Raw genomic sequence first — 27,548 nt, forward strand, 5'->3', positions numbered from 1 at the left:
AACCTCTACAGACAAAGAATATTATCCTTGGATGTAAAGGAGATAAACAGAAAAAGGAGAAAGCAGCAGGAGCAAGAATCTACTTGGCTGGTTCTTCAGGAATGATCCAAAAGATCCCGAAAGATGGTTAAACCTCAAAATGTCCCTTCAGAAGCTCAGGCAGGCTGTTTGCTTAAGGAGAAAGATATCTAATAGCCTTGTACTTCCAAAAAAAGTTTCCCACCTATCTTCCACAACATCAGTTTCTTCGAACAGCATGAAAACCTGACATTTTATTTCTTGCAAGTGGTGGTCAATGGTTTGAGACAGGGTGTATATCAGTAACCAAATGGCCTTCCATAGACAGAGGTTCAGGAAAAAGGCTGAGACCCTTACATCTCAGCCTGGGAAGAGGCAGGGGGGCAGAACGCTGCTTCCCCCTTCGGAGCTGCCATTGCCCTCATCTCATGAGGACGCATCTTGACTGCTCATGGCTCCGGAGTCCAGCAGCTCCAATATCTGGGAGTCCATCCTGCTAGCCTGAGTCATAGAAAAATAATCTCCATATTCCCCTTGAATTCAAGTCTCTTTTGCTAGGAGCCAGGAAACCCAGCCTCCTTTTGAGACCTTATTAGCATGTGTTTGAGAAGGCTGTTGCTTAATTGCCCAATTCAAACTTCAGAGAGTTGTAAGTAATGGGAGCCTCGAATGTTTAATTGGGAAACTCATAGTATGATTATTTGTATAATATCAGTTAAGTGAGAAGAGTTTAATTTTTAATTATTTCAATTAATTTATTGCTGGGAGATTTACTTGGAGAATTTAAACCTTATCTGTTTCATCAATTAAGGATAAGAGATTCAAAGACCAGATTCTGAGAGCATCTGAATGAACCGACGGAATTATGTAATGCATTAGTCTTTTTTTAACCATTATTTGAGTGCAGAGAGCGCAGCGCATTCCCCAAAACCTAACCAGCTGCCTACGGATTTTTGTTCAGGATGTAGATGACCTATTTTTTAATTGCCTCAGCCCACATAATTGATTACATCTTTCCCTGTTCAGAGAACTATTAAAGTTGTCATGATCATTTTGATACCACTAAGTGCCTAAATCTCAGATAAAATGTGTCACGGATACAGCTTCTATGCCAGACGGGTTCCCATTTTGAAAAAGGAACAATGAGGGTCACGTTCCCAGTCTGTTAGACTGATTAACGATATTGACAGATCTCAACAAACCTCCATTTTCATAAGCATCCAAAACTTAAGTTATTAATCTGCTTTGGTTTGAATTCATACAGAACCACCACCAATGTGTTTTTCAAATGTACATAAATATGTGCTATGCAAACTGAATCTTGTTAGGCTAATTTACTCCAGTAAACCAGCTATTTTATATGCAATAAATGGAGTCTTCTCTGCACTCCCCACAATAATGAATTCTTCTTTCCAAATTAAGAAGTTAACATCATGTTAAGTGCATTTAAACCTCCATAAAACATAACTGTTGATGAAATAGTTTACTGATATCATCATTGTTGATTAGAATTTGTTAAGCATTACCTCTTGGATATATCTGTAGCGGCTCTATTAACTGTCCATTTACTTGCTGTTCCATTACAGTTGAGTAATACTGCAAAGATTAAAGAAAGAGATTACTCATTAATGTATGAATATTATTAAGAGCACTTATGAATTGTTTAATTCAATGTTGTTGGGTTTTTTTGCCCATTGCCGTAGTACTTATCAGCCTTTAGAACGTTCTCTTAACATTTGCAACAATAAAGCGTCAGGGAAGAACGCAAGCGAGGGGCTGTGATGCCCGGCACAGCACTGACTCCAGCGCAGGGATCTGTTACTGGCTCAGCTCAGCAAGTTCCAAGCCCACCTGAAACCTGGGAATGCTTCAGACGAGTGAGCAAACGAAACATTTACAGCAAACACAGCAGTTGCCACACCTGGAGAAGCTGGGAAAACCAGTGAAACGTGGAAACAAAGGAATGCTGTAAATACAGTCAAAAACTGTGCGGCTAGGAAAACTCCAAGGGAGAAAAGAATCTGGAAGCTATCCAAGAATTTGCAGGGATGAAGGACAGTCAGGGCAGCTGGGGTCACATCCCACATATGTGGAGATGCCATACATCCTCTTTGCGTACAAATTTAATGCACAGTAGGGTATGCAAAGCAGTGCCTACTGGAGAGCCATCCCAGACACACCAAGACCTTGGGCTCCACGGGGGATGCCAGGAGCGATCTGCCAGAAGTCTACAGATAAAGGCAAAGAATGGACAAAAAGGGATGCAAAAGTATCTGAGAACATCAAGACCCAGGAAGCCTGAAGAGATCTGACGTGGTAGGAGGAAGTGTCATGAGGATGAAGAGTGGCATTAAATGAAGAAATAAATATTTGGATTAAACACATCAAAATCTTTATCAGCCTTCCACAATTGACCCTCACTCCCGAGGATGCGTGAATGCTCACCAGACAGGACATTTAACATCACAACCAGACAATCCCAGGGCAGGAGACAGCCCTTGTTTCAAGTTTACTGTCTGTAACCCACACATCTCTCATCACAATGTGTTAAACACTGAAAGCACATCACAAAACACGTCTCCTTTGCGACCGCTGAACATCTTTGAAGCAAACACGCTGGCTGTTGGCCAGATCTTCATGGCATAAATCAGTGTAGCTCCACTGACTTTCATGCTAATTCTCACCAGCTGAGTGTGGTCTAAGGCTTCAGCGTGTTACTGTTACCAGCGCTTTGTGATACTATTACTCAAACTGGCAAGAATGGATGTCAACATGAAAAAAAGTCTTAAGTCTCTGTGGAATCGAACACATGTATTTTGCTCACACCAATGGTTTTCCATAGCACAAGCATTTTGTACTCATGCAACTTAAAAAAGACTAAAGTTTATTAACTATCTAATGGTACAAAACATTTTTCTTTCCTCTACAATAGGATTAAATGTATGAACTATAGCAAGCAAATGTTAGGTGGACACTAAAGTCAATTTCTGTGCAGAAGTTTTTCAGTGCTTCTGTTTTTCAAATTCACATCAAGAAATAGGAAGAAATTTCCTTTTAGTGAAAAAAATGGTATGAAGAAAATTGCTGAGGGTTTATGCATGCATGCAACCCCCCTTCTGTGTGTACATCCAGCACAGTACCTGCTGCTAAAAGCATTCCCCTCATTAAGGTCTCACCACAAGACTTTTGAGGGGGGCATTTCATCCATATTAGTGTACAAACATGTAAATCCACACCTCAAATTAACACACGCTTTCTCTGTTCTTACGCAGAGCAAAGCCATCCATTACAAAATCCCACTCTTGAAACAACCAAGAGGTTTTTCAGGAGTCAGAAAAGCAGTCTATTGAGTAGTCCTATCGGGAGTATCCTGAATAACATGCCAAATCCTCCTCCACATCCATATCTCTTCTCAAAAATGTGTCACCTGTACCTAATAGTTATGTAGCTGTGAAAGAATCTCTGGCTCCACTAGGGGCCAGAATGGCTTACGAAAACCAAACTTTTTAATTACCACCTTACCAGTACCACTCTACGACCTGCATTCATATACATTTGTACACAGCATAAATTTATATGACATAATTTCTAGAATAATAAACTAAAATAAACATGCATGAGACCGTTATCTACCAAAAAAAAATAAAAAAATGGGGGGGGAGAGAGATTGAGAGAGAGAAAGAGAGAGAGAAAAAAACCCCTGGCCTCTCCATTACTCAACCAGTGATGACAAGTAAATGAAATATCAATCATGTAAGCTGTCAACCTTTTGGGACAGCAATAACTGTTAACAAGTAGTCTGGAAAAATTGTCTGGAAATGACTTGTCCTCCACACGTGAGCATTTGAGGTTTCCATGGAAAATTAAGATGCCAGTGGCTATTTGGAACATTGTTCGGGTATTCTTTTTAATGGAAAATTTGCCAGTTATTGATCCAGAGCATGTACCCCTTGCTTTCAGAAAGCTGCAAGCAACTTTCCAATCAGTGGCTGTCAAAAAAATTACTGCCTTTTTATACCGTTACAAGACAACAGCTGAAGTGCAAGCACACTGCTGCTCCGTGTCTGCCTTTAATTAACTGCAATGCACAACAGGACAATAATTTTTATTTACCATCCTACAATATTTGCATAAATGTAATACACAGCATTTCTGCATGCTCTAAAATAATTTCAAAACTGCCTGAAATAACTGACCGTCAAGTGCAAAAACCAAAGAAGCTAAAGACAAGAGGTTGTGCATGATTCAGAACATCTTCCCCAGTAGCGTCACACCTGCATGGAAGAGATCTTTATTCTCAGGGAATTATTTATTGTCCTTAAACCGAATGAAAGCCCTTTACTTTGGTTTCAGAGAACAGCAGCAGAACTGAAGGCAAACAGTACCATGTCAAAACGCCTAGAAATATTTTAGCAGCTGTCCAACCCTCCAAATATTTGCTACAAACCTCAAAATACTCCAAAATGAGTATTTTTCTTCCACAGTATATTCGTCAAGATTACAGTAGGTTCATTCCTTTCTTGAGGGCTGAGAACATTTATTTTCTTTAAACACATCCCAAAATGACATCTACAGGACGTCAGAAAGTTAAATCATCAACGCAACACAAATAGAAAACTAGTTTAAAACTGAAGGGAAAAAAATTGAGAGAAGAAAAGCTGCTGAAGCAGAAAGAATTCATTTACAGGCATCCCATAATTTTGAAGGGAAAGCAGAGAGTTGAGCAATCATAACTGTAATGTACTGAAACTTTAATGGTAAGCTTGGAAGCATAGCAAAAAGATGACCTTCCAAAGGCATGATTAATTGTAAGCCTGCGCCAGGAAAATTCAAGTTCTCCAGTTTAACAGCAAGAACAGAAAACACAGAAAACTGAGAAACACAAAGAATTCCAGTGGGGAAGCTCTACCAGGGATCTAGTTGTATGAAACTAAACAAAAACCCACCCAAACAAGCACAAAACTCCCTTAACTGCAGGAAGATCTTTCTTCCTCTTTTTCACATGATGGTCTTCTGCTCTTTGATATCAAGCCTACTGTAATACAATGGTTTCCTCTCCTCGGGAAAGAAAACTGCACATGAGAGGGGCTTGTTTAATAAAGCCCCGAGTTTTACATAGATCCAGCACCTGGAAGCTGCACTTTTTCACTCTCAGATTAAATTGCAAGCAATGACCAAGGTCTCTCTAAATAAGGGTCTGCTAAGAGAGCTCCAGGTGATGAACCTCCATCCCAGCCTGTGCAAGGAAAACACTAGCATGCAGACATTGTACAACCTCTGCAGATACCAAAAGGATCAAAATTCCACTGAAGCCTAGAAAACACCAACCCCCTTCACAAGAAACACTGATCGTTTGTTGTATTTACACGCTAAGTTCACACCAATGAAACCACCCTGTTGTGCCAAACGCTAGAGAACGTGTGCCCAAGGGGGATGCATCACACAGCACAGAGTCTCGGGTAACACGTAGGTGATCCAAGCACATCCACGCTTTGTGTCCTCCGCACTGGGGAACTGGTGAGGAGGACTAACCTGAACCAAGTCCTCAAGCCCCACTATGACTGGTACCAACCGGGGCTTGTTTCTGATATGTTTGAGGTAAGGCATTAGGGCAGCGAGAAGGAATGAGCATTCCATCTGGCTTAGAGAGAAAATATCCATTTGTTATTTTCTTGCTTATCAATTTCAGTTGTAAGGAAATGTTAAATGATTTTTTTTTTTTACTTACATATGCAACATGAAAGATTCTGAAACAAAACAATTTGAATCTGGCTTCAGCGTAGAGTAACTGCATACTTTATTTCTGTAGACAGATTTTATATTTAGAGCTTTCTGGATAGAGGGTTTACACAAATCTACGTATCTAAAGGCGCACACAGACACACTCATATATCTCATACTAAAAAAAAAAGAAAATATGTCTTTAAATCCTCTATGAATATTGAGCCTGCAGCTACAATGAAACTCTTCTGTAAGGAGGGGTGAAAGTCTCCAGATGAAAGTAGATTTTGAAAAATTTTTAGAGCCCAGGGGTTCATTTTTAATGAGCCGTTACTTTAAGTACTGCATAAAAAATACAAGAAATTGATAGTCCATTTAGCCTGCACTATACCTAATGCAAAAGTCATTAAGATGCATTATTCTTAATGTTTATGATATGATCAGTAAGTGTACGAGTCTTTTTTTTTAAGAAGTCAAACGTGTCCATATATCTCATGTGATAACAGTTTTTAAACACCTACACTTAATGCAGGAATATTGTACTGTGAATTTAATGCAGGAATATTGTACTGTGAATTTACACCACAGCTCAAGTTAACACTTTGATACAAGCAAAAAAATCCCAAACTGTTAAACATGGAAAACATCAGCATTCGGTATACGATACGTACATAGGACAGCATGGCTTTCATCTCTTCATCGCTTCTAACAGTAATCCGATCACCATCCTCATCTTCATCTAACAAAGAAACACATCGCATTCATCAGCAATGGAAGAAGGAGATTTACAATTTTAATACATAAGGTTTTCAGTTGGACTCTTAGAAGCAAATAAAGCCAGGAAGAATGTATAAGCCAACTACACAGGTAATCAGGTACTTCGAAATAATAATGTTTGAGTCCAAACATTAACTAAAATCTACAGCTACATCTGAAAAAAGGGCATGAAAAAAGTGCTGAAAACTTTGCTCTCAACAAAGTTCTTTTACTTCCAGAACCACTTACACACATGGGAATACACCCCAGGGAAACTCATTGAGTTATTCCTTTGACGCAGCAAAAAATGAAAAAATTTTAGCATGCTTCAATCCTCCCAGAGGGAATTAGGTTTGGGCAGCTTCTTTCATCATACTTACTAGAAATTAAAATAAAAATTAAATTAGTTTCCTCCCAGTAAAGCCTTGTGGTCTTGCTGCCTGCCCTAAGGCATGTTCCTGCCACCCTTTGTCCCATCCCTGCTCAAGCACCCGGGCACCTCTGCCTCTTCGTGGCTCGGCAATGCTGACCTAAGAACTGTAACTCTCAACGGGCACAGATCCGCATTGGATGAGCGAGACACTGAGAAGAAAACAGGAGTTTGTGAACAAGGAAAACAAGGCCATGGCTTTGTTCATGGTGCAGCTGTGGGCACAAAGGAGGCAGGAGCAGCATTACCAGAGAATCCCAGTTTCATGGTGACAACCCAGGCTCAACCACAAGTGCATAGACACAGCACTCGTGGCAGAAGGACAGAGGCTGTTGCAGGAACAGAACCAGAGGAGGGGGAGCAAGATTCGGAAAGGCTCCAGCAGAGCAAGGCATTCAGAACAAATTATTAATAGGAAGATTGGAAGGAGGAATAGCCCTTCCAAAGACATCTGGTGGGATTCAGCACGTGCAGATGAACCAGTGGGCTCAGTGCCCCCCATTAGCACCAGCTGGTGCCACCACACGCTCCAGCATCACATGCCACAGTGGCTTTGACACCCTGGACGGCTCCTTCCCTCCACCAGGAGCAGTGCTTGCCCCGGTCTCGGCAGCGCCCATCCTTGTTTGGAGCTCACACGCTTCCGCTGACGGGAGAGCTGTGCCACTCGACAGATAAATGGAACAGACCCCTCCCCTCCAAATCCATAACAAACTGTTGATTTCTTTTTACTGCTCTGACTTTGTGGAAGAAGGGGGGGGTGAATGATCTGTCTCCAATCTTTGCCTGCTGCAATTTAAATATCTTGATCTAAATATCCTCAGATATTTATTTAAAAAACAAGGAAAAAAACCAAAAAACCAAAACCTCACAAAGCGCATCAGTCAGTGTTCATCCCAGTTTTACATTTGCTCTTTCCCTTTGGAGACGGAGAACAATAACAGGACATCCAACTGATACCAAAACATAACTGACAAATGCACATGCCTTTTAGCCAGAAAACATTTCCTGTGGGGAATCTCAACCACATGGGGCCACTTGTGTTGGGATGCTTAAAAGCCCTGAGACCCCTCACCTCTTCCTGAAAGCTCAAGATCAGGTTGGATGGGGCTTTGAGAACCATGAACTAGTCGGTGGTGACTCTGACCATGTCAGGGAGGTTAGAACTGGATGGGCTTTAAGATCCCTTCCAACCCAAACCATTCCATGATTCTGTGACACACACCACATTTCAAACATGCTACACACAAAAGGGTGAGGACATGGAGATGAGCGAGGCCATTCATACAGCTTTGGGACTGGAGTAGGTTTGCTCCTGACCAGCTCATGACATGGGCAGGGGCTGGGGCAGTCTGTCTGTCTGTCTGTCCCCATCTCTGAAGATGTGCTCTGGCCGATACACATGCTCCCTGCAATCACAGCCTATTATCAGCATTAAAAAGGGCCACTATGTCCCTGGATGAAAACTCACTCGCTCCTAGCTTTGCAATGAATCTGGGAACAGATCTGAGTCAGCAAATTAAAATTACCTGAGAAGACGGGTTTATTCATTACACCTCTGCAAATTAAGCAGGTAGTTCTGAGGCCATATCAAAAAAAGCAAAACAATACAGGAGGGAGCAAAACAACAGGAGAGAAATAATAAAAACAATAATTAACATAAAAACCTTAGAATTACACTTTGAAAGTCTACTGGAAGAGAGACACTGGAAATAAGAAAGCTGGGAGAGGAATGAGATCACACGGCAATGTCCTACAAGAGCTTCCTCTCATGGAAATTTAACTGGTGAACTGCCAGATTGCTAAAACTCCTTGCGAGGGTTACCAGCCTGCAGCGAGTCATGAATGATGAAAAGATTAAGGAGAGTTAGTGAGTTGAAACAGAACGCTTCCTTGCCTGGAAACATTTTAGGCAGAAAGGAGGAGGAGCTGCAAAACTGCTACCTGGCCAAAACCCAAGTCCCAGTCGCAGTGTGTAACGGAGCAAGTGAGGCTGAGGGAGCAGCTGCTGGAAGAGTGAACACAACAAACACCACACACTGACAAGAAGGGATTGGAGGAAAATGCACAAGAAGGGAAACATATGACAGGGAGAGATGGATATGGGGAGATAAAAGCCGTTAAACAAGCTTTGCTTAGGGGAACAAACTGAGCTGGGATCACAAAAAAAAAAAAGTGGAAAACTCTTAGAGCCCACTTGCAGAATGTTCATAAAAATCACATATCATTCATCTCAAATGATTAAGAAATTAACTCGGAACCGCAAAAAATTCCTCATGGTGGTACAATGAAAACATATTAACAATATGTTGATGAAAAGGCAGCAAATGCTACCTGGCATTAAAAAAGGCAAATCTAAACCAGCCAGGCAATACTTGTAAAGAGCAAAACTGAGAAAAATTGTATTTCTTGTGTCTGTGCAGAGATCCTTTGCCACCCCACCATGACATTTAAGCCCAAAAAATCGCTAGATATGACACGTGGGTTCAGAAAGATTTCCAGGCAGCTCTCCTTGCCTAGAGCGCAGCAGTATGATTTTCCAGCACATTAGGGAAGCAAAAGTAGAACTGAAAAATCCTATGTACGGGCTGGATTTGGCTAATGTCACTTAAAATGGAGGAAGAAATCCTTGCAAGATACCAAACAGTGTGCAGCAGATGGTAAACAAATATTATGAAGCAATCTTCCCCAAATCTGCAGTGTGTCACAAATACACACAATGGCAGAGTTTGGATAAAAGGATCATAACAGGCCATATGTTGTTAGTGATTTTATTTGTAGCGATGTGCAATACTGCGGTGAAATCCACATAAAGGTCCAACAGTAGGAGAAGTGCAGCCCCAGGTAGAAGCCGCAATGGATAGTAGACTGTAGATAACAATAACCGAGCAAACAGTAGAGGAGCCTGTGCTGGATGGCAATTATCCACAGCTGAAGAAGTAATGAAGCAGGTGAGAATGATGCTTAAGCCTGTAAAATCGAGGCACTGGATATGGAAAAAGTAACCAGAAAAACCACGCATCAATATACATAACATATTTTAGATGCCAGTTAAATGGCAGGGGAAATGGTTTTGTGCAGATGTAAATGACAGACTAGAGACATGAACCGAAAGCACAGAAGCAGATGTTAGAAGACACAACAAAATAAGTATTTCCAGGAAAGTTCTACACATGGTACCATTAATATGGGCTACTGCCCTGATTGCAGTGACTGCTACTGGTGCATGAAGTTCAAACAAAGCTAATGTGTGATGTGGGAGGTATGGAAAAAAATATTAACAAATCATAAAAAAAAAAGCGAGGTTTGGAGCCTGGTTTTGCTCAGGTCTCTTTAGAAAGCCTTGTTTGAAAAAACAGGGCAGGAGAGTGTTGATGCTACAGAAAAATAACATTTATAATCTCTGTTCTTAGATTTCTGGCATTTCAGGAGTGGAAGACACAAACATGAAAAGAAAAATAAAAAGTACTAAATAGTACTTAAAGACCAGTATTTCCTTTCAGAGAATTGCTTGATTGGAAAAGCCCTTTGAGATCATTGAGTCCAACTTGTATGTTGAGTCCACTACTAAACCGTATTCCTGCGCACCTCATCTATCCAACTTTTAAACACCTCCAGGAATGGGGACTCCAGCCCTTCCCTGGGCAGCCTCTGACAACGCCCGATAACCCTTTCAGTGACGAAATTTTTCCTGATGGCTAACCTGAACCTCCCCTGGTGCAACTTGAGGCCATTTCTTCTCATCCTGTCATTTGTTACTTGAGGGAAAAGACCAGCACCCAACCTCACCACAACCTCCTTTCAGGTAATTGTAGAGGATGATAAGGTCTCCCCTCAGCCTCCTCTTCTCCAGGCTAAACACCCCCAGCTCTCTCAGCTGCCTCTCATAAGGCCTGTTCTCCAGCCCCTTCACCAGTTCGGTTCCCCTTCTCTGGACGCGCTCCAACCCGTCAATGTCCTCCTCGTAGTGAGGGGCCCACTTATTCACCTGCAGAATTATCCATAAAGCTCTAAAAAGGAGACAAACACTAATAAAAATGCAAGGTCCTATCTCATAGTATCTGCTGTCTCACCTTCAGCACCACCACCCTGTTCACGTAACACCTCTAATCCCCTCCAGCTCCTTCTTACTAATTCATTTCTATCAATGGAAAACACATTTATACAGAAAAAAAATATAAACATTAAAATGGAATAGCAGGTGCCCTCTTCTCTTGTAAGAAAACTTCAGCTCAGTATCTAAGACACAGATGTTTGACTCCCCTTTGCAGTTTACTGTTCTCCAGACAGGACAATCCCCTGGGAATCCCTCCAAACATAAACATAAAAAGGGGTGAAAGTATACAGCATACCAAGCCGAACTCCTCTCCTACCTCTTCCTGGAGCTGAAGCTGCGTACCTACCCCTGCCTCCCGATCTTGCGCAGGACACAGAGAAGATAGTGAATTTTGCTTGAGCCCAGCAGAAGGGGAAAAAGAAAACTAAAAATCATAGAATCGTAGAATCACCAGGTTGGAAAAGACCTCTTGGATCATTGAGTCCAGCCATTCCTATCTGCCACTAAACCATGTCCCTGAGCACCTCATCTACCCGTCTTTTAAATACCTCCAGGCATGGTGACTCAACCACCTCTCTGGGCAGCCTCTGCCAGTGCCTGATGACCCTTTCTGTGAAATTTTTTTTCTGATGTCCAGTCTGAATATCTCAGTCCTTCTCAAAAAAACAGTTTGTTCCAGTAAAAGGAAATATTAATGTCTAACGCTGCTCTATTTGGTACACAATCTATATGTTGTACCACATTTCTGTAAAAGCTGCTGCTCTTTCAGTTTCTTCCAACAGAGGATTAAAATTTTAAACTTAGACCAACAGGTACTTTATACTTTTAATTTGATTAATATAATTGCAGTGAGGAGTAAGAGCATGGTAAGGTCATGCTGGTAATTAAAGCTATATTGTAGAAATATACTCAATGAAGACGTGATTAAATAATAAAATATTGCTTAGTTCAGTATCACCATTAAACTTGCATTAACACATGAATATTTAACTATAATGGACAATGAACATAAACATTATTTATTTAAAAAATGACAGCCCTATAACGTGACAAAGGAGACAGTTATACAAGTCATACTTACACTCAAATGCTGTTGTCGTTGCATCTGGCAAAACTTGACCGATGACATCCTAAAATGTAAAGGAGAATTAGCTATATCTCAAATAGGAAATGCCTGAGATGATGTACAGTAAATCACCTGGACTGGTCCTCAGCTGCGGGCAGAAGACTTCAAGTCCTGCTACTCACCACTGCCCCTGAATCACAAACTTTGTACAACACAAATCACTCTGTTCTTCTTCCTCTCCAAGTTACCTTGAGCAAAACCGTTTTCTTTTTAAAGAATTCAATCATAATTGCAAACAAGCCAGTGATGCCTCTTCTTGCAGTTTAAAGAATCAATTTTGTCTATGGGTTATGGAAAAACATACAGCTAACTCTTTGAAGTAAGTAATAAAAACAGAGGTTTATGAACAGCTTTTTATCACACCTCAGAAAGCACATTTTCCCTCTCAGCCCTTCTGCTTACACCACCCTGACTCCTCTTCCCCATCTCCCAACAACTGTCCTGGTTCTCACTCCCACTGCAAGGTCACCTCATGGTGCAGCTCCATCTCCTGCCCTGCCAGCAGCTCAGGAACAACAGGGTAACAAACCACTCTGGATGGGTTTAGGGCTGTCATCGTGCCCGAGTGCCTGGGCAAGCAGCAGGACCCAGCAGCTGCACCACATCTCAGGATGCTCTCCACTCCACACAAGCTGGAAAATTTGGAGGGCTCTTTGTTGTTCTAAAGTGGAACTTGAAGTTCTTCAAAACTCAGTAGACAGAGCCAAGCATGCTGGGGGCCCTGCGGGGAATAAGTCTAAAAGACCTGAAGACATAAAAGCTTTTTCAGCTTTCTTAAGCTGAAAGAGAGGAGACTGAGATGAGACATTAGGAAGAAATCTTTCCTGTGAGGGTGAGGAGGCCCTGGCCCAGGCTGCCCAGAGCAGTGGTGGCTGCCCCATCCCTGGAGGTGTCCAAGGCCAGGCTGGATGGGGCTTTGAGCCCCTGATCCAGTGGGAGGTGTCCCTGCCCATGGCAGGGGGGGAACTGGATGGGCTTTAAGGTCCCTTCCAACCCAAATCATTCTGCGATTCCACGATTTCGAGAGTTTGCTGGAAAACACAATATTTCTAAAACTTTCTCATGTTGTCTTTCCATTTTAGATACTAAAATAACTTAATAGTACATCACTTAAACTATTAATTGTATACAAAAAGACAAAAGGTGGGCAATACAGCCTATCCACTGCTGTAGATTGTAAATTTGTGGAGCCAAAAACGGAAAAAAAAACCCCACCAAACCCCAAACATTGCAATGTCAACAAAAATTCTTCCACTTCAATACTTCTGCAGGGTCTGACAGCACTGCAAAAAGCCAGCCAAGCTGTACCCCCCACTCCCAACATAAATTAAAGTCTTGCTTAAACTGAAGACTGTGCTGTTAACTAATTGTTTCTAAATTCACTTAGTTAAACATGGAAAATTCCTCAGCAAACACACTTTAATTGTTTAAGACCTAAGCCACTCATAAAACATTCTCATGTGGGTACACAGATGCTTCCGCTAAATGGATTTAAAAATTGTTATCAGAAAGGCCCCCAGTTCTAGGGAATCTACAAAGTGTATTTAAGAGTTGTGTGAGTGCGCCACTGAGACAGTTCTGACAGCCTCACAAGCCTGCTAGGGAAGCCCTAAGCCTCCCAAAAGCTGCAACAGAACTGGAACGGTGATGGCAAAATATTTTATTTTTTTTTTCCCTATTCAGAATATTTTTTTAATATATATTGGGATGCTTTAAAATGAGTAATAACCAAGTATGTGAATTTAAGAACTGTATTTAGTACAAGACGGAGTTATGGTAGAAATAGCTAAAAAGAAAACTCTACCAATAGCCACAAGAATTTTGCTCTGGTCGACTTTCAGTATTTCTATTAAATCAAAGCACCTGAGAAAAGCCACCCCTGCAGGGAGGGAAACCACATCATTGCTCTGCTGCTACCACAGTGTTTTCATCAGCTACAAAGGATTTACATGCTCAAACACACAGCAGACCTCTCAGTGACCCAGGCTTAAAGGATTACTCTAAATTTCAACAGATTACATGTGATGATTTTCTACTATCACAACAATGATCACACGTGATAACACCCTAAAAGTTGTAGGTAGTTTTTCAAGTGGGCTCACAGACACAACAGATTCTATTCCATCTTACACAACTGAGAAGCCTTAAAAATGAGGAGAGAAATCACGGAACAGCAGCTGAAACCAAAACTCCACCACCTCTGGTCTCTAGAAGAGCTGTGGAGCACTTCTTTTCTGGGCAAGAAAGCAGAAAACGTGAAAGCACCACTCTAAACAACAGCCAAACACTGAAACCATGGCCCCCATTCAGTTAAAATTTATTTTACCTCAGTATGACATCATGAAGTTATCCTGAATTAACACCAAGTGCTTAATTACTCCAGTGACAGCCAGGGCAAACAAATCCAGACAGCCTGATGAAAAAAAAATCTGCTCACTCTAATTCCTTTAGTGTTGCCATTAAAATAAATCTGTTTAGTGGTAACTTACAGGTCTGCAAAGCTGATATACACAGATATATTTAAAGTGACATTATGAAGAGCAGCTCTTAGCTCTCGGTTTAGGAAAGTCATCAAGAAAATGCCCAGTGCCACTTCCATGGGTCAAGCACCATCCTGTGGCGCCAGGGCCAACCAGCCTGCAAACACCAGGTTTTCCTGCTCAAACACACAGGTTTGTACCTGCAAAGGCTCCTCCAAGAGATGGAATTAAAGCAGCTGAAAATTAAGAAATGCATCATTTAGCGTGTAAGGCATTGCACCAAATGTCAGACTCCTGATTCCAACAGGTTATCCGACAACTAGAGACTCCTCTTTTCTCAGTGACTTGAATAGTAATGATGAAGAACAAGACAAAATTTTGCATTGGAGCTACCTCCATTGTTGTACTCCTGCTTATTTGAGATCTGGCTCCAGAAGGCATTCTGTGTGTTAGCACGGTACCACAACTGAAAACACAGGTTCATTTTTAACTTCTGGTCAAGAAGTCACAGATTGGCCCCAGCTGCAACCTGATGGAGCAGCTGCAGGAGCTACAACAGAACCTACAGGTGCCACCGCATACGTAGGGCAGGGCCCACACAGTTACAGCTGTGCTGCCCGAAGCCTCTCCAGCTTTAGACACAGGTCCCCATACCTCGCTGCTGCCCCAAACGAAGATGTCTGGAGCACCGCAGAGCCACAGGCTCAGAACGAACTGCAGGCTCCAGTTCCTGCTGTGTACACAGTTTACCCTTCAACAGCACTTTATTTTCAGTAAACTTGTCAAACAGTCTCCACAGCCCCAGTTTAAGGCCTGCACATCGCCAGCTGCTCCTATGATGGAGCAACAAGGATGAAAGCTAAAAAGCAAAATGGCTTGGCAAAGCCATGACCTGAATTTAAAATTAAATAGGGAAATGTTGTCAAGTAATACAACAAAACTTAGATTTCCAATAATCCTAAAATGCCAAAGGACAGCCTGTCCTCATATGGGATACTAATACACATAATGCTAAATCCTAGGAATAACAAAATCTACAACATCTGCCATCTGTTCTAATTACCTCTGCGATCTTCTATAGGAGCAAAATCAAACATTTTCCAGCAAATCAACTCCACAGTCCCCACCTGTCTTCTCCGTAAATCCAACACACCGTAAGAGCTCTGCAGAACTTCTCTCCAATATCATGAACAGAAGAAATTAAATTTGCACATGATCTGTGGTACAGGAAGAGCTTTCTGCTGTGAAGAGAGGCTGAGAGAGCTGGGGTTGCTCAGCTTGGAGAAGACTCAGAGGAGACCTTATTGCAGCCTTTTAATGCTTAAAGGGGGCTGATAGGAAAGATGAGGAAAAACTTTTTAGCAGGACCTGTGGCAACAGGACAAATGGTAATGCTGGTATGCTGAAAGCCAGGAAACGGACAAGAGAAATCAGGGAGAAATGTTTTCCTGTGAGCATGGGGAGGCCCTGGCCCAGGCTGCCCAGAGCAGTGGTGGCTGCCCCATCCCTGGAGGGGTTCCAGGCCAGGTTGGATGGGGCTTGGAGCCCCTGATCCAGTGGGAGGCGTCCCTGACCATGGCCGGGGTGGGACTGGATGGGCTTTGAAATCCCTTCCAGCCAAACCATTGTGATTCTATGGAATTCTCAACACAAGGACATGGAGCTGTCAGAACGGGTCCAGAGGAGGCCACAGAAACGACCCGAGAGCTGAAGCATCTCCCATACGAGGACAGGCTGCGAGCGTTGGGGTTGTTCAGCCTGGAGAAGCCTCCGAGGAGACCTTAGAGGGACCTGCCAGTACCTGAAGGGGCTACAAGAAAGCTGGGGAGGGGCTACTTACAAAGGCTTGGAGTGACAGGACGAGGGGCAACGAGTATAAACTGCAGAGGGGCAGGTTGAGACTAGACATAAGGAGGAATTTCTTCACTAGGAGGGTGGTGAAGCCCTGGCCCAGGCTGCCCAGGGAAGCTGCGGCCGCCCCATCCCTGGAGGTGTGCAAGGCCAGGCTGGATGGGGCTTGGAGCCCCTGATCCAGGGGGAGGTGTCCCTGCCCGTGGCAGGGGGTGGGACTGGGTGGGCTTTGAGGTCTTTCCAGCCCGAGCCCCTTCCCTGGTTCGGAGCCATCACCCCCTCCCGCCGGGGCTCCGCCTGCCCCTCAGCCGGGAGGGGTCCCAGCACTCACCAGCACGTCTCTGAAGAGCAGCTGAGGCGCCGAGTGGACGGTCCAGTCGACAGCCCCGCCGTCGGGGATCTTGATGCGGATGACGAGCGCCTGGCTCTCCATGGCGCGGGAGGGATCGCAGAGCAGCCAGAGCATCCCCGCCCCGCCGGGCTCACATGCTGCGGCGGCGGCCGCCGAGCACGGCCCGCGCTGCACCGCCCCGCCCGCAGGAAGGACTCGCTGCCCCGGAATCAAAACGGAGCGGCCGGGATAGAGAATGAGGAGGAGGAAGGGGAGGCGGCGCCATATTGAGGAGGCGGCGCCATATTGGGCAGGCGGCGCCATATTAAAGAGGCGGCGCCATATTGGGGAGGACGGAACCGTGTGATGTGAGGGGATCAAGCCTGAGGAGAGGGGCTTGGGGTGCTGGAGGAGGATGAGAAGCTCAACCTGAGCCAGCAATGAGTGCTCACCGCCCAGAAAGCCAACCGTGCCCTGGGCCGCACCCAAAGCAGAGGTGAGGGGGGGCATTCCGCCTCTCTGCTCCACTCTGGTGGGACTCGACCTGGAGCCCTGTGTCCAGTTCTGGAATCCACAACGTAAGAAGGATGTGGAGCTGTTGGAGTGAGTCCAGAGGAGGCCACGGAGATGATGCGAGGGCTGGAGCACCTCCTGCATGAGAACAGGCTGAGTTAGGTTGTTCATCCTGGAGAAGAGAAGGCTGAGGGGAGACCATAGAGCAGCTTCCAGTGTTCAGAGGAGCTCCAGGGAAGCTGGGGAGGGACTTTTTACAAGGGTGTGGAGTGATGGGACAAGGGGGAATGGCTTTAAATTGGAAGAGGGAAGATTTAGATCCGACATTAGGAAGAAATTCTTCATGCTGATGGTGGGGAGGCCCTGGCCCAGGTTGCCCAGAGATCTGGCTGCCCCATCCCTGCAGGTGTCCAAGGCCACATCAAGACGCTGTCTGCTTTAAAGCCCAGCTCCAGTGAAAGGCACCCCTGGAAAGCTCAGGTCGTGCTCCCTTGGCAGCAGCGCAGGGTGGTTCCGTGTGTGGGAGCGACCGCAGTTGTCCCTGTAGCGCTGAGACTGCTGTGCCCTGGGCAGCTCTGCAGAGCGGCTCTGTCGCAGATGGAAGGCAGAGGGAAGGCTCTGCTCCGCACAGCTCTGCAGCACTAAACTATCCTGGTCTTTTTCGTGGGAGAAGCATGTTAATCTGCACTGTGGGCTATAGACCGGTGCATTTTATCACAGTCTCTCACATTATTATACATGACAAACCAGACTATTTGAGTTGTACTATCAGTTTAGAGGGGGGAAAGTGGAAGGTATGTTTGATTTAATTCCTGAAACATCTTCAAGCTTCCTCATATTAGAATTCTACTTTGTTTCAGATTTAGAAGAAAAAAAAAAGATCTTTCAATGGCCATTAGTAGAGATAAATTCACTCTCTGTTCAATAACTTTGTAATTTAGTTCCTACACTGGAAATTAATAAAGCCCCATCTCCTAAGTATCTAAGGGACTGGTGCTGCCGGCACAGACGTCTTGCTGTTCAAATGAACCTTTTGCCTGTGGTCCCTGTATACCCTTCACTCGGGTTCGTTTCAATCAGAGTAATTTTCTATTAAATTTTAAAGAATAGGATACAAAATCATAAAATTTCTATAGAACTGCAATTTTTCTAAAATGTCTTTTTCATTTACAGGACTATGGGGAAAATGAGCTCAATTTGCCAAATTTGCATAAATATTATGTAGCTTTTCCAGGGCTAATCATAACCTTAATCCCCCATTAGGGTTTGTGTTGATGCAGCTGTAATCAAACTTCAAGGTTCCTTATATCTTAGGAAGTAAAGTGCATCAAGCCTCTTTCTTCATAGAGGAAATTTTCATTATAACTACACCAACATTTGAAACAAAAAGTTAAAATTTATTTATCCCCCTGTGGAAATTCTGCTATGAGAACAGAACTTCACCAAAATCTATTTATATATTTTCCTCAACATTGGGGGAAAATTTGTGTACCAAAAGCACAGATACTTTATATCGTAAAATAATCTCAAAGTTTACTATCTATGACTGTCCCACAAATCTCCCCTTAAAAAGTTTCTGATACAGGATGTTCAAGAATTCCAGAAAGACACAGGAAAAAAAAAAACCTTAGGCAGTCTGATTTTCTCCACTAAACCCAGATGACAGGCTGTCAGCAAGAAATATGCATGGATTTCCTATTTATAATTATGTATCTGAAGTTATTGTCTTTCCACAAAGCAATAATATTCAAAATCTGCAAAGGAACAATACATCAGTTCTTTAATTACAGGAGGATCATGAAGCCCATGACTTCTATAAATCCTGGTTTTACTTGGAGGGGGGGGGAAATTTTCTCTGTCAGTGCCACAGCTTCCAGGCTGGTTTTATGCTGCAAGCGGGAGACAACTGTCTCATTGCAGTCTGCTGCTGCTCTCTGCTGCTTTCCGTTGCGATTGGAGGGGACAGGGGAGATCTGGAGATGGCCATGTAGAGAAAAATGTTTGTTTTCAAGGAAAAGCGTAATGCTTTCAGAGAATACTGAAATGACTAGATTTGCCATGCTGCAGAATCTCTCAAGAGTATCGGTGAGCGGTATGAAAAAACTGCTGGACCCCACCGACTGCCCGGAATTGGATTCTTGAAGGGGGCTACTTAGTCAACTCGGACTTTTCTACTTTGCTTGCTTTTCTTGCCTCTAAAATGATTCCAATAAATTTTGTTTAATCAGAAATTTTAAGTCTGGCCATGAAAAAATGCAGTAATACTTATTTCTTGAGTGATGGAAGAATGACCTCTGGATTCCTGTTCTACTTCTCCAGAAAGCATTAACAACAGAGAGGGTATCGATACGTTTGAGAACAGTTACAGCTAATGAGCACTAGGCTGAGGAAAGCGGCTTCTTATAAACCTGACATTTGTTGCTCATTCTCAGTTCTGTTTTAGACATCCTTTCTACCAAATCCGTCCTTCTCCATCTAAAACCACTCTACTCCTATTCCACTGAAACTGTTTTTCCTAGTCTCTCCTTTACTCAGTACATTTGTTAGGGAAAGAATGTTTCCCCCACTCCATTTTCCTGCAGAAGCTCCAGAAGTTCAGTATCATCGTTCCCCTTCTGTTCATCAACTTCTTTAATCTCAGCAGTTCAAAAGCAAAAAAAGGAGGAGTAGCCTTTCTCTCTGTTGATGAGTAATTCACTTGCCTTCCTACTCCACTGCTGCAAAGTTGGAACTGCTTGGAATAAGTAAATAAGCTGATACGTGCCAGCATTTGCACACAGAGTAAGCAATAAAATGCCAAAGATCCAAGAAAAAACCCAAAGCATTCTACCTAGCGCTGCAACATGCTCAGAACTACAGCAGGTCAACCACACAAAGCAAGCTGAGGATTGATCTAACTTCTGCTTAAGTCAATGGAAGGTCAGTTGGCTCCAGCTTTCTCTGGAGACTGGAGAAAAGCTCTGGATATCACTCAAAAGAAATAAAGGAATCTAGAAGGGACACAGCAACTTATATTTAAGACAACACAAGACTACTCATCACAAACAAAAGGGAATATCAATCCTTACTGCTGTTTAAATCTAGCATTCATTAATATTGGAAAAATAGTTGAGAGCTTCAAGTTGAAACTATGCCCACCTGCAGGTTCCCAAGTAGTAACACAAAATGCTATTATACCTGAAAATCATATTTAAGCACAATAAGCTGCCTAGAACATTTGCATTACTAGTCACACAATGAAAACCGAGATAACCCCCACCTTGTGTTCTGATAACTTGGAGGAGCAGACACAAAGAGGAAGCAGTATTTCTCGGGGTTCGCTCATTAGTGCTGCACAGTCTCCAGTGAAACATTTGTCAAACATACAAAAAGGTATAAAAGTGAAATATAGTAATTAAGACCTGGGGTTTATCGATTGGGTAGCCTAAGTAATTTTTCACAACAAACATAAGATTTAATAAGTATAAGTAGTTAAAGATCCTGACTTGGCTGTAGTCATTAGCATGTAATTGAACTGGTAAGAAAGATCAGTTAAACCTATGTTGATTACCACCTTATCTTTGAAAGGCAATTAAGGACCTCAATCATTGCAACAAGATTTGATTGTGCAGCCTTTATTGAACATTGATCTTTCAGCAAAGCGCAGTTACATTTTCCATTAATTTACAGTAACACAGTGTAACTCAGATACCCGAGACCATTGACCTAGGTAAGATGTAATACTAAGCGCTCATTTAGCTGCAGGAGCCCCCAACAGTCATTACAGTTTAAAAAGTCTGCTTCAAGAAGGAGCTACCTGATCCTCTGGGTTGAGACTGAGGTTTCACTTACCTGCAGCAGTTGTTAAGTGAGGTGAAACAAAGCTCTCTGCCTTTTTATGTCATCTCTCACTCATTTAAACATCACTCTTGAATACAGTAGAGATAATTAAGGAAAGCCCTACAAGATAAACTACCCTTTATTTCAAATGGAAATGGTGCAGATCAAATCTGCAAAATATCGGAAGGGTGGTTTTGTAGTTCAATCATCCATAAAAAACATGAATCAACATTGGTATAAGTTGCATACACAACATACACATAGTGTAATACATGCTAAAAGGTAATTAAAACAATTAGAAATAAATTATTCTAGACCAGAGGAATGAACAGTTTGGTTCCCCGTGAGTTTGTCTTTTGAAGTAATGGAGTTACACGACAACCTGAAAAGACTTTCAAGAGGAATGCAAATAAATGCATCTGCAAACAATTCAACAGCTAGAAGCTCATCTCATAGCCCACTTCAGGGACCATCTTCAATTCAAGCACTTGGTCTTCACAACAGAAGACGATGCTCTCTTAATACTCGATTGTCCCTTTAGGAGCTGACTGCCACAAGGCTGGAATTTATGGTGACGGGGATTAGGAAGGTAAAGCAGCAAAGGTTCAGCTGAGACCTACACACTGCACACTCATCCTTGCCTGCCATTCCCATTCCCCTGCACCTTACAGGAATTTGTGAGTCAAGATGGTATGAATTTTCTTCCATCTTCCTGGCCCTCAACCTTTCCATCTTGCCTTCAGGCCAACACTTAAAATAAGTGATAAAAAAAGATTTGAAGAAGTAGTTGTTTATAGCAGAAAGAGTGAAAGTCAGATTAAGTATTTGACCTTTGGTCAAAGATGAGCAAGTAGCTTTCTATTCATACCAGAGAATTATTTTTGCTATGATTTAATAACTCAAGCATTATCTGTTATAAATTGCATATATTGCCTCCTAAGTACTATCACAGGTCACATATAAGCCTTAAGGAAACAAACGCCACTATATTTGCACTCTGCCCTCAGACATCTTTGAGTTCATCTTTTAGCGTGATCAACTTCATAGGAGCAAGAGGTCTATTGATTTTCATGTAATACAAGAAAATATTACATTTGCTTAATTGTTACACGGTGAGATCATTGAACAAGAAATCAAGTCTCTATTTAATGCTGCGAGCAGCACAGAATTGCAGCAATCAATAGGGTAGTTTGTCAGAGATGTTCTCTAAGGAGCCTTGCCCATCACCATATGGACAAGGAGTTGTGTTGCCTGCTACTATTGAAAAACAGGTAAGCAAAGTCAGCAGTACGCATTATCAGAAATCAAACGAGCTGCAGCGAGTGGAGGTGCAGCTCCAATGAAGAGCTGTATTTATAGTCTGGTAATTAAAAACCATTTTATCAGCCGTGCGTTGAGACTAAACCTTTACAGCAAGATATTGACAAGATCCGTGGCAATGAATGAGCAGTATTTGACTTAAACTTATGAGCTGCAGTTATTTAACTTTATCCAATACAGTGAGTATCAGGTCTAGAAAAATGCTAACAGTCATTTTTATTATTAATGAGGCTTCCTTTAATACTGTCTTGAGACCCATTTAACTTGTGCCAAGAATATGCTCCAAAATTAAACAGAACGGTGCAAGCACTTCTCTGATTGAAGCTTTTTTGTGTTGCTTCTAGAAAAAACACATGTATTGCTTTGTTAAGTGGAAAACAGTTCCGTTACCTGGAATTAAGTAAAAAGGTATTTAAATGAAATTATACTGTAGTCATGGCTTGGCAACTATTTATTTAGGAATAACAATTACCCTCCAAAACCCATACATACCCATTTTATATGTATCTTTCTACTTAGGAAAACTGAGATAATCAACATATGTGATCAGACATAGGACTTGGAATGAATGGTATTATTTGATGGCACTCAAAGCAAGCACCAGAAATACATCCTATACAGGTGTTTCTGTTGTCTGAACTTACTGTCCAATTATTCCGTATTTCCACTATCCAAATAATTCCCTAAAAGCCTTTTCTTTGCCCAAGCTTCCAACTGAATTTAAGTCATTCCATCATTATAAGTACCTGTTACACCTGTGCTCAGTTACAAATGGGGAAATCAGGTATTCTGCATCAACAAAATGAAGATAGCATTCTTCTCATTCTCCTGTATTAATTAAAAATATCAATTTCTAATTCAGCACAGGGGACTAAATCTTCTAGAGGACTTAGGTTTTGTTCCTTACCCATAAGGCAAAAAAGAGTAATGCAGATATCTGGATCTGGAATTCAAGAACTGCAAAAAATACAAGCATAAACCACATTTTAGATCTTTTATTTAAATATAATTTGAAGAAATGCCATATAGCCACTTTTTAATTCTCAGGGTGGTATTTTTTCAAAGAGTCTGACAGGCAATTGCGAGCGCCATGGATTCTTTCAAACACACACACGGCTATGACAATTAATGCATTATGAAGCATCTAGTCAGAGCTGAAACCTAAGCAGCTTCACCTTTTCAGACATTCTGAAAATGTCTAGTGTATTCAGTTTCGTTGCCCAGATGCTACAATTCAGTTCTCTAAGTTAGTAAATTTCTCTCTTTAAATTATCACAAGTTTGTTCAGCAGCACCAATCACTGACTTCTGCAAATTGTAATACCCATAGAAATATTAATTCTCCCAAGGTATCTGCTTTTTCAGCTTTACTGACCTCAGCAAAACTAAATCTCTCACGACCAAAAGCTCCAGGGAGCTTCCTGTAGACAGCACGCTAAGTAAAAGAATGCACTGGAAAAAAAGCCAAACAGTTGCTTTCAGATCCTTTTAGCCAAAGGGAGCAGATACTTGCAGCAGCTCGAACGCAGAACCCCACCAAATGACAGGTGCTCGAGGGCACGATTTCAGTACAGCGCGCCTTCATCTTCTTTATTTAGAAAATAAATAGTGACTGGGCCGTGACTTGTGTGAACAGTCTCTGTGACGTTGGCAAAGAACCAGGAGCCAATTCCATACAGTAAAGTTGGGATGCCTAAGGAGAGACAAAACCACATTACATACAAAGACAGCAAGACAAGAAAATTAAATCCACCTATTAATAGTAAAGAATGATGACTCCAAAATTAAAACCATTCCTGTGAAAGCCATTAACATTTTGCCTTTACTGAAATGCTCACTGGTGGCTGTAGAACATAATACTCCTCTTGTGCACAAAGTGCACCAAGTGCACAAGAATCAAAAAACAGCTTCGGAAAAGCAGCAATACGCAGGAATTGAGAGAAAAATAAACTGGGAGGATAGCAGGATGAAAGAAGTGAAATACGGTCATGCATACAGTCTGATTTCTACCGATTAAACAAAAAAATACGCAGCCAAACAATAAAGCACAAACTCCCCAGGCATCTGCTTAGTTATCAGCTCAGAGTTTGTGTATCAGAGTGGAGGAAGAAGGGAAAAGCAGCAGTGGCTTCGTAGATCAACATGAAGCTGCTCTTGGGAAAATCAGATCAGCAGTCAAGACTGCCAAATGGTAACTACAAACAATATTTTACATAATGCAGAGGGAAAGATGGAGATGGGTTTAGCTCTGTATTCAGTAAGATACAGAAACACTGAATTTAACGTGTTTGAAGTTACCCAACTGCTTAAGCGATTCCCAGGAGAGAGGAGCTGACTTTTTAGTTAGGCTTGCCCATCATTTAAACATGAAACATTCAGGGTAGCTGCAAGAAGGATGGGGCAGATAAAAGGCCTGACTGTGTGGAGGGAGAAATAAAATCAGGTTTAAAGATGTTATTAAGAAATCAATCTTGGTGATCACATTTTCCCAGCATATCAGTTGGAAAGATCAAAAAATGAAGACTGGCAGACATGGTTAGTTAAGTCACTGAAGACTTGCAAAGCGAAGGAGATTTATTTAAATGAAATATGAAAACAAGAAATAGATGAAATTATATAACTGTCACTATTCAAATAAGTGTTGTATCTGTTGAATAGTAATGTATTTCAAAACCTGTCGATATCCATTTTTATACTAGCAAGGTAGTGACGGAGCGCTGTTATTTATTGCTCTTGCAGCAGCCCTTTGGGTCCAAGACTGGCCCGAGCCCCCATCCCTGTATGGGATGCGCAGCACGACCCCAGGCTCTCTCTGAGCCACGAACTGCTTTGCTTCTACCGCCAGCGCGTTGGCCGAGGGGGCAGAGCCACCCACAGCCACACAACGCGCTCGGGAAGGGAAACGGCGCCACGGAAGGAACAAGCGCGCCCTTCAGGGCCGGTGAATTTTACCGCTCCCCCCGCCAGAGAGAGGAAGGCGAACCCGGCAAAGCCCCAGGGGGCGCCGACTCACAGCGCTGCGGCCCCGCGGCTCTGAGAGCGACGGGGGCTCCGCTCGGCCCCCAGTCAGCCGCGGGGGCTTCGTCACCTCGGGGACAGGAGGGAGGGGGGGCAGGGGGGAGGGAAGGGGGAGAGGGGGCGGGGGGAGGGGGGGCAGGAGGGAGGGGAGAGGGGGCAGGAGGGAGAAGGGGCAGGAGGGAGAAGGGGCAGGAGGGAGAAGGGAGAAGAGAAAAAGGGAAAAAATAGGGGAGAGAGGGAAAGAGGGAGGGGAGGAAAAAGGAAGGGAGAGGAGAGCTAAGGTACTGGAAGAGAAGGGGGAAAAGAAAGGGGAGGGGAGAGGAAAGAGGCGAGAGAAGGGAAGAGGAAGGGGGAGAGGGAAAGGAGAGAAAAGAAGGGGAGGGGAGAGAAGGGAGAAGGGAGGGAAAGGAGGGGAAGAAGAGAGGGAAGGGGAGGGGAGAGGAGATGGGAGGGGAGGGGAGCGGTGCGGCCCGGCCCGAGCTCACCGGCGTTGAGGGCCTTGAGCGCGGTGAAGGCGGCGTTCTGCAGCGCCAGGTCCCGCGGGGCGGCGCGGGAGCAGTGGTACTTGATGAAGGGGAAGCAGCCGGTGCGCAGGACGTGGTAGTTGGCGCCGTCCACCCGCCAGTTGAAGTGCGAGAGCCCGAACTGGTCGTTGCGGACGGCGCCGTAGGGCACGCAGAAGGAGGTCCAGGGCGGCAGCGCGCGCTGCCGCAGGTGCTGGCTCAGCACCTCGGAGGCGGCGGGACGGGCCGCGGAGCGGCGGCGCCGCCAGGGCAACAGCAGCAGCCGCACGGCCGCCGCGTGCAGCCGGCCCAGCGCGCGCATGGCGGGGGAGGCCCCGCACCGACCGGGCCGGGGCGGGGAAAGGAGCTCGGGGAGGCGGGGCCCGAGCCGCCCCGGCCTCCTTTCCAGGAGCCGCAGAGCGAGGAGGTCTCCCCTCGGCCCCTCACCACAAGGAGGATGTTGAGGCTCTGGAGCGAGTCCAGAGAAGAGCAACGAAGCTGGTGAGGGGGCTGGAGAACAGGCCTTATGAGGAGCGGCTGAGAGAGCTGGGGGTGTTTAGCCTGGAGAAGAGGAGGCTGAGGGGAGACCTCATTGCTCTCTCCAACTCCCTGAAAGGAGGTTGTGGAGAGGAGGGAGCTGGGCTCTTCTCCCAAGGGACAGGGGACAGGACGAGAGGGAATGGCCTCAAGCTCCGCCAGGGGAGGCTCAGTCTGAACATTAGGAAAAAAAATTTTCACGGAAAGGGTCATTGGTCCCTGGCAGAGGCTGCCCAGGGAGGGGGTTGAGTCCCCTTCCCTGGAGGGGTTTAAGGGACGGGTGGACGAGGCTCTGAGGGACATGGGTTAGTGATTGATGGGAATGGTTGGACTCGATGATCTGGTGGGTCTCTTCCAACCTAGTACTTCTATGATTCTATGATTCTCAGGCTCCTTTTCTCCAGGCTAAACAGCCCCAGTTCCTCAGCTGCCTCTCTTAACCCTGTTCTCCAGCCCCTTCCCCAGCTCTGTTCCCCTTCTCTGGACGCGCTCCAGCCCCTCAGTGTCCTCCTTGCAGTGAGGGGCCCACAAGTGAACCCAGGATTTGAGGTGTGGAAACTCAGGGCTGGCATTGTTGGAAATGGTCTGGTGGCAGCGTGGGGACACGAGCCAGCCCTTTTCCCTGCTGGAGCATCGGCCGTGCCAGCCCATGCCCAGCAGAACACGTGCTGAACCGCACGTGTCCCAGTTGGTCAAACCTGAACAGCAAATCAGGTTTAAAACTAGTGCTCTGGAAGTGTTAGACCCCTCCAAAGAGATTGTTTAAAATCATGGCCAATATCTACAAAACAATTATTTCTAAATAAAAACTAAGGTTTGGAACCGCTGAACACTCTATTTGGGAAAAAAAGTCTGCACAGAAGAGTAAACTGAGAAATGGGATCAGATTTTTGCTTTTAATAATTGCAGGCAATATCACAAACTCAGCGATCTTAAACCATTGAGCTATGCAGTATGAATATGCTAATTAATCAATCACTACTCAACGATGCACCCTGTTTATTTACTATAATGCACTACATGTGTGTGTAGAACTAGTAATTATTAATCATCAGCAGTAACACATTTG

General features: G+C 43.8%; 2 protein-coding genes across 5 annotated transcripts in view; both read right to left on the bottom strand.

Annotated features, from left to right (window-relative positions):
* The window catches only part of MAP2K5 (mitogen-activated protein kinase kinase 5), a 131,570-nt gene extending 114,563 nt beyond the window's left edge, over positions 1-17,007 (bottom strand). For 3 of the 4 annotated variants that reach the window (XM_069866660.1, XM_069866659.1, XM_069866657.1), the window contains exons 1-4: positions 16,771-17,007; positions 12,064-12,112; positions 6,411-6,478; positions 1,545-1,614 (exon numbers count right to left, since the gene is read on the bottom strand). In XM_069866660.1, the coding sequence (XP_069722761.1) occupies positions 1,545-1,614; positions 6,411-6,478; positions 12,064-12,112; positions 16,771-16,905 (322 nt within the window). In that variant the 5' untranslated portion in view covers positions 16,906-17,007. The remainder of the gene's footprint in view (positions 1-1,544; positions 1,615-6,410; positions 6,479-12,063; positions 12,113-16,770) is intronic. The other variant, XM_069866658.1, reaches the window with a different exon arrangement.
* Positions 17,008-23,402: 6,395 nt separating this feature from the next.
* C12H15orf61 (chromosome 12 C15orf61 homolog) lies at positions 23,403-26,264 on the bottom strand. The gene is made up of 2 exons (XM_069866818.1): positions 25,925-26,264; positions 23,403-24,114 (listed from the first exon to the last, which is right to left on the bottom strand). The coding sequence occupies exons 1-2, from the start codon at positions 26,262-26,264 to the stop codon at positions 23,987-23,989; spliced, it is 468 nt and encodes a 155-aa protein (XP_069722919.1). The 3' UTR covers positions 23,403-23,986.
* Positions 26,265-27,548: the final 1,284 nt, after the last annotated feature.

This window comes from Phaenicophaeus curvirostris, chromosome 12 (genome assembly GCF_032191515.1).
Source record: "Phaenicophaeus curvirostris isolate KB17595 chromosome 12, BPBGC_Pcur_1.0, whole genome shotgun sequence".
In the NCBI taxonomy this organism is placed as follows: domain Eukaryota; kingdom Metazoa; phylum Chordata; class Aves; order Cuculiformes; family Cuculidae; genus Phaenicophaeus; species Phaenicophaeus curvirostris.

Bases quoted from the DNA above. Each gene is read 5' to 3' on its own strand.
- C12H15orf61 (XM_069866818.1), bottom strand. From the start codon at position 26,264: ATGCGCGCGCTGGGCCGGCTGCACGCGGCGGCCGTGCGGCTGCTGCTG. The intron at 24,115-25,924 runs GTGAGCTCGGGC...GTCTCTCCTTAG, and splicing joins GCTCAAGGCCCTCAACGCCG to GCATCCCAACTTTACTGTAT.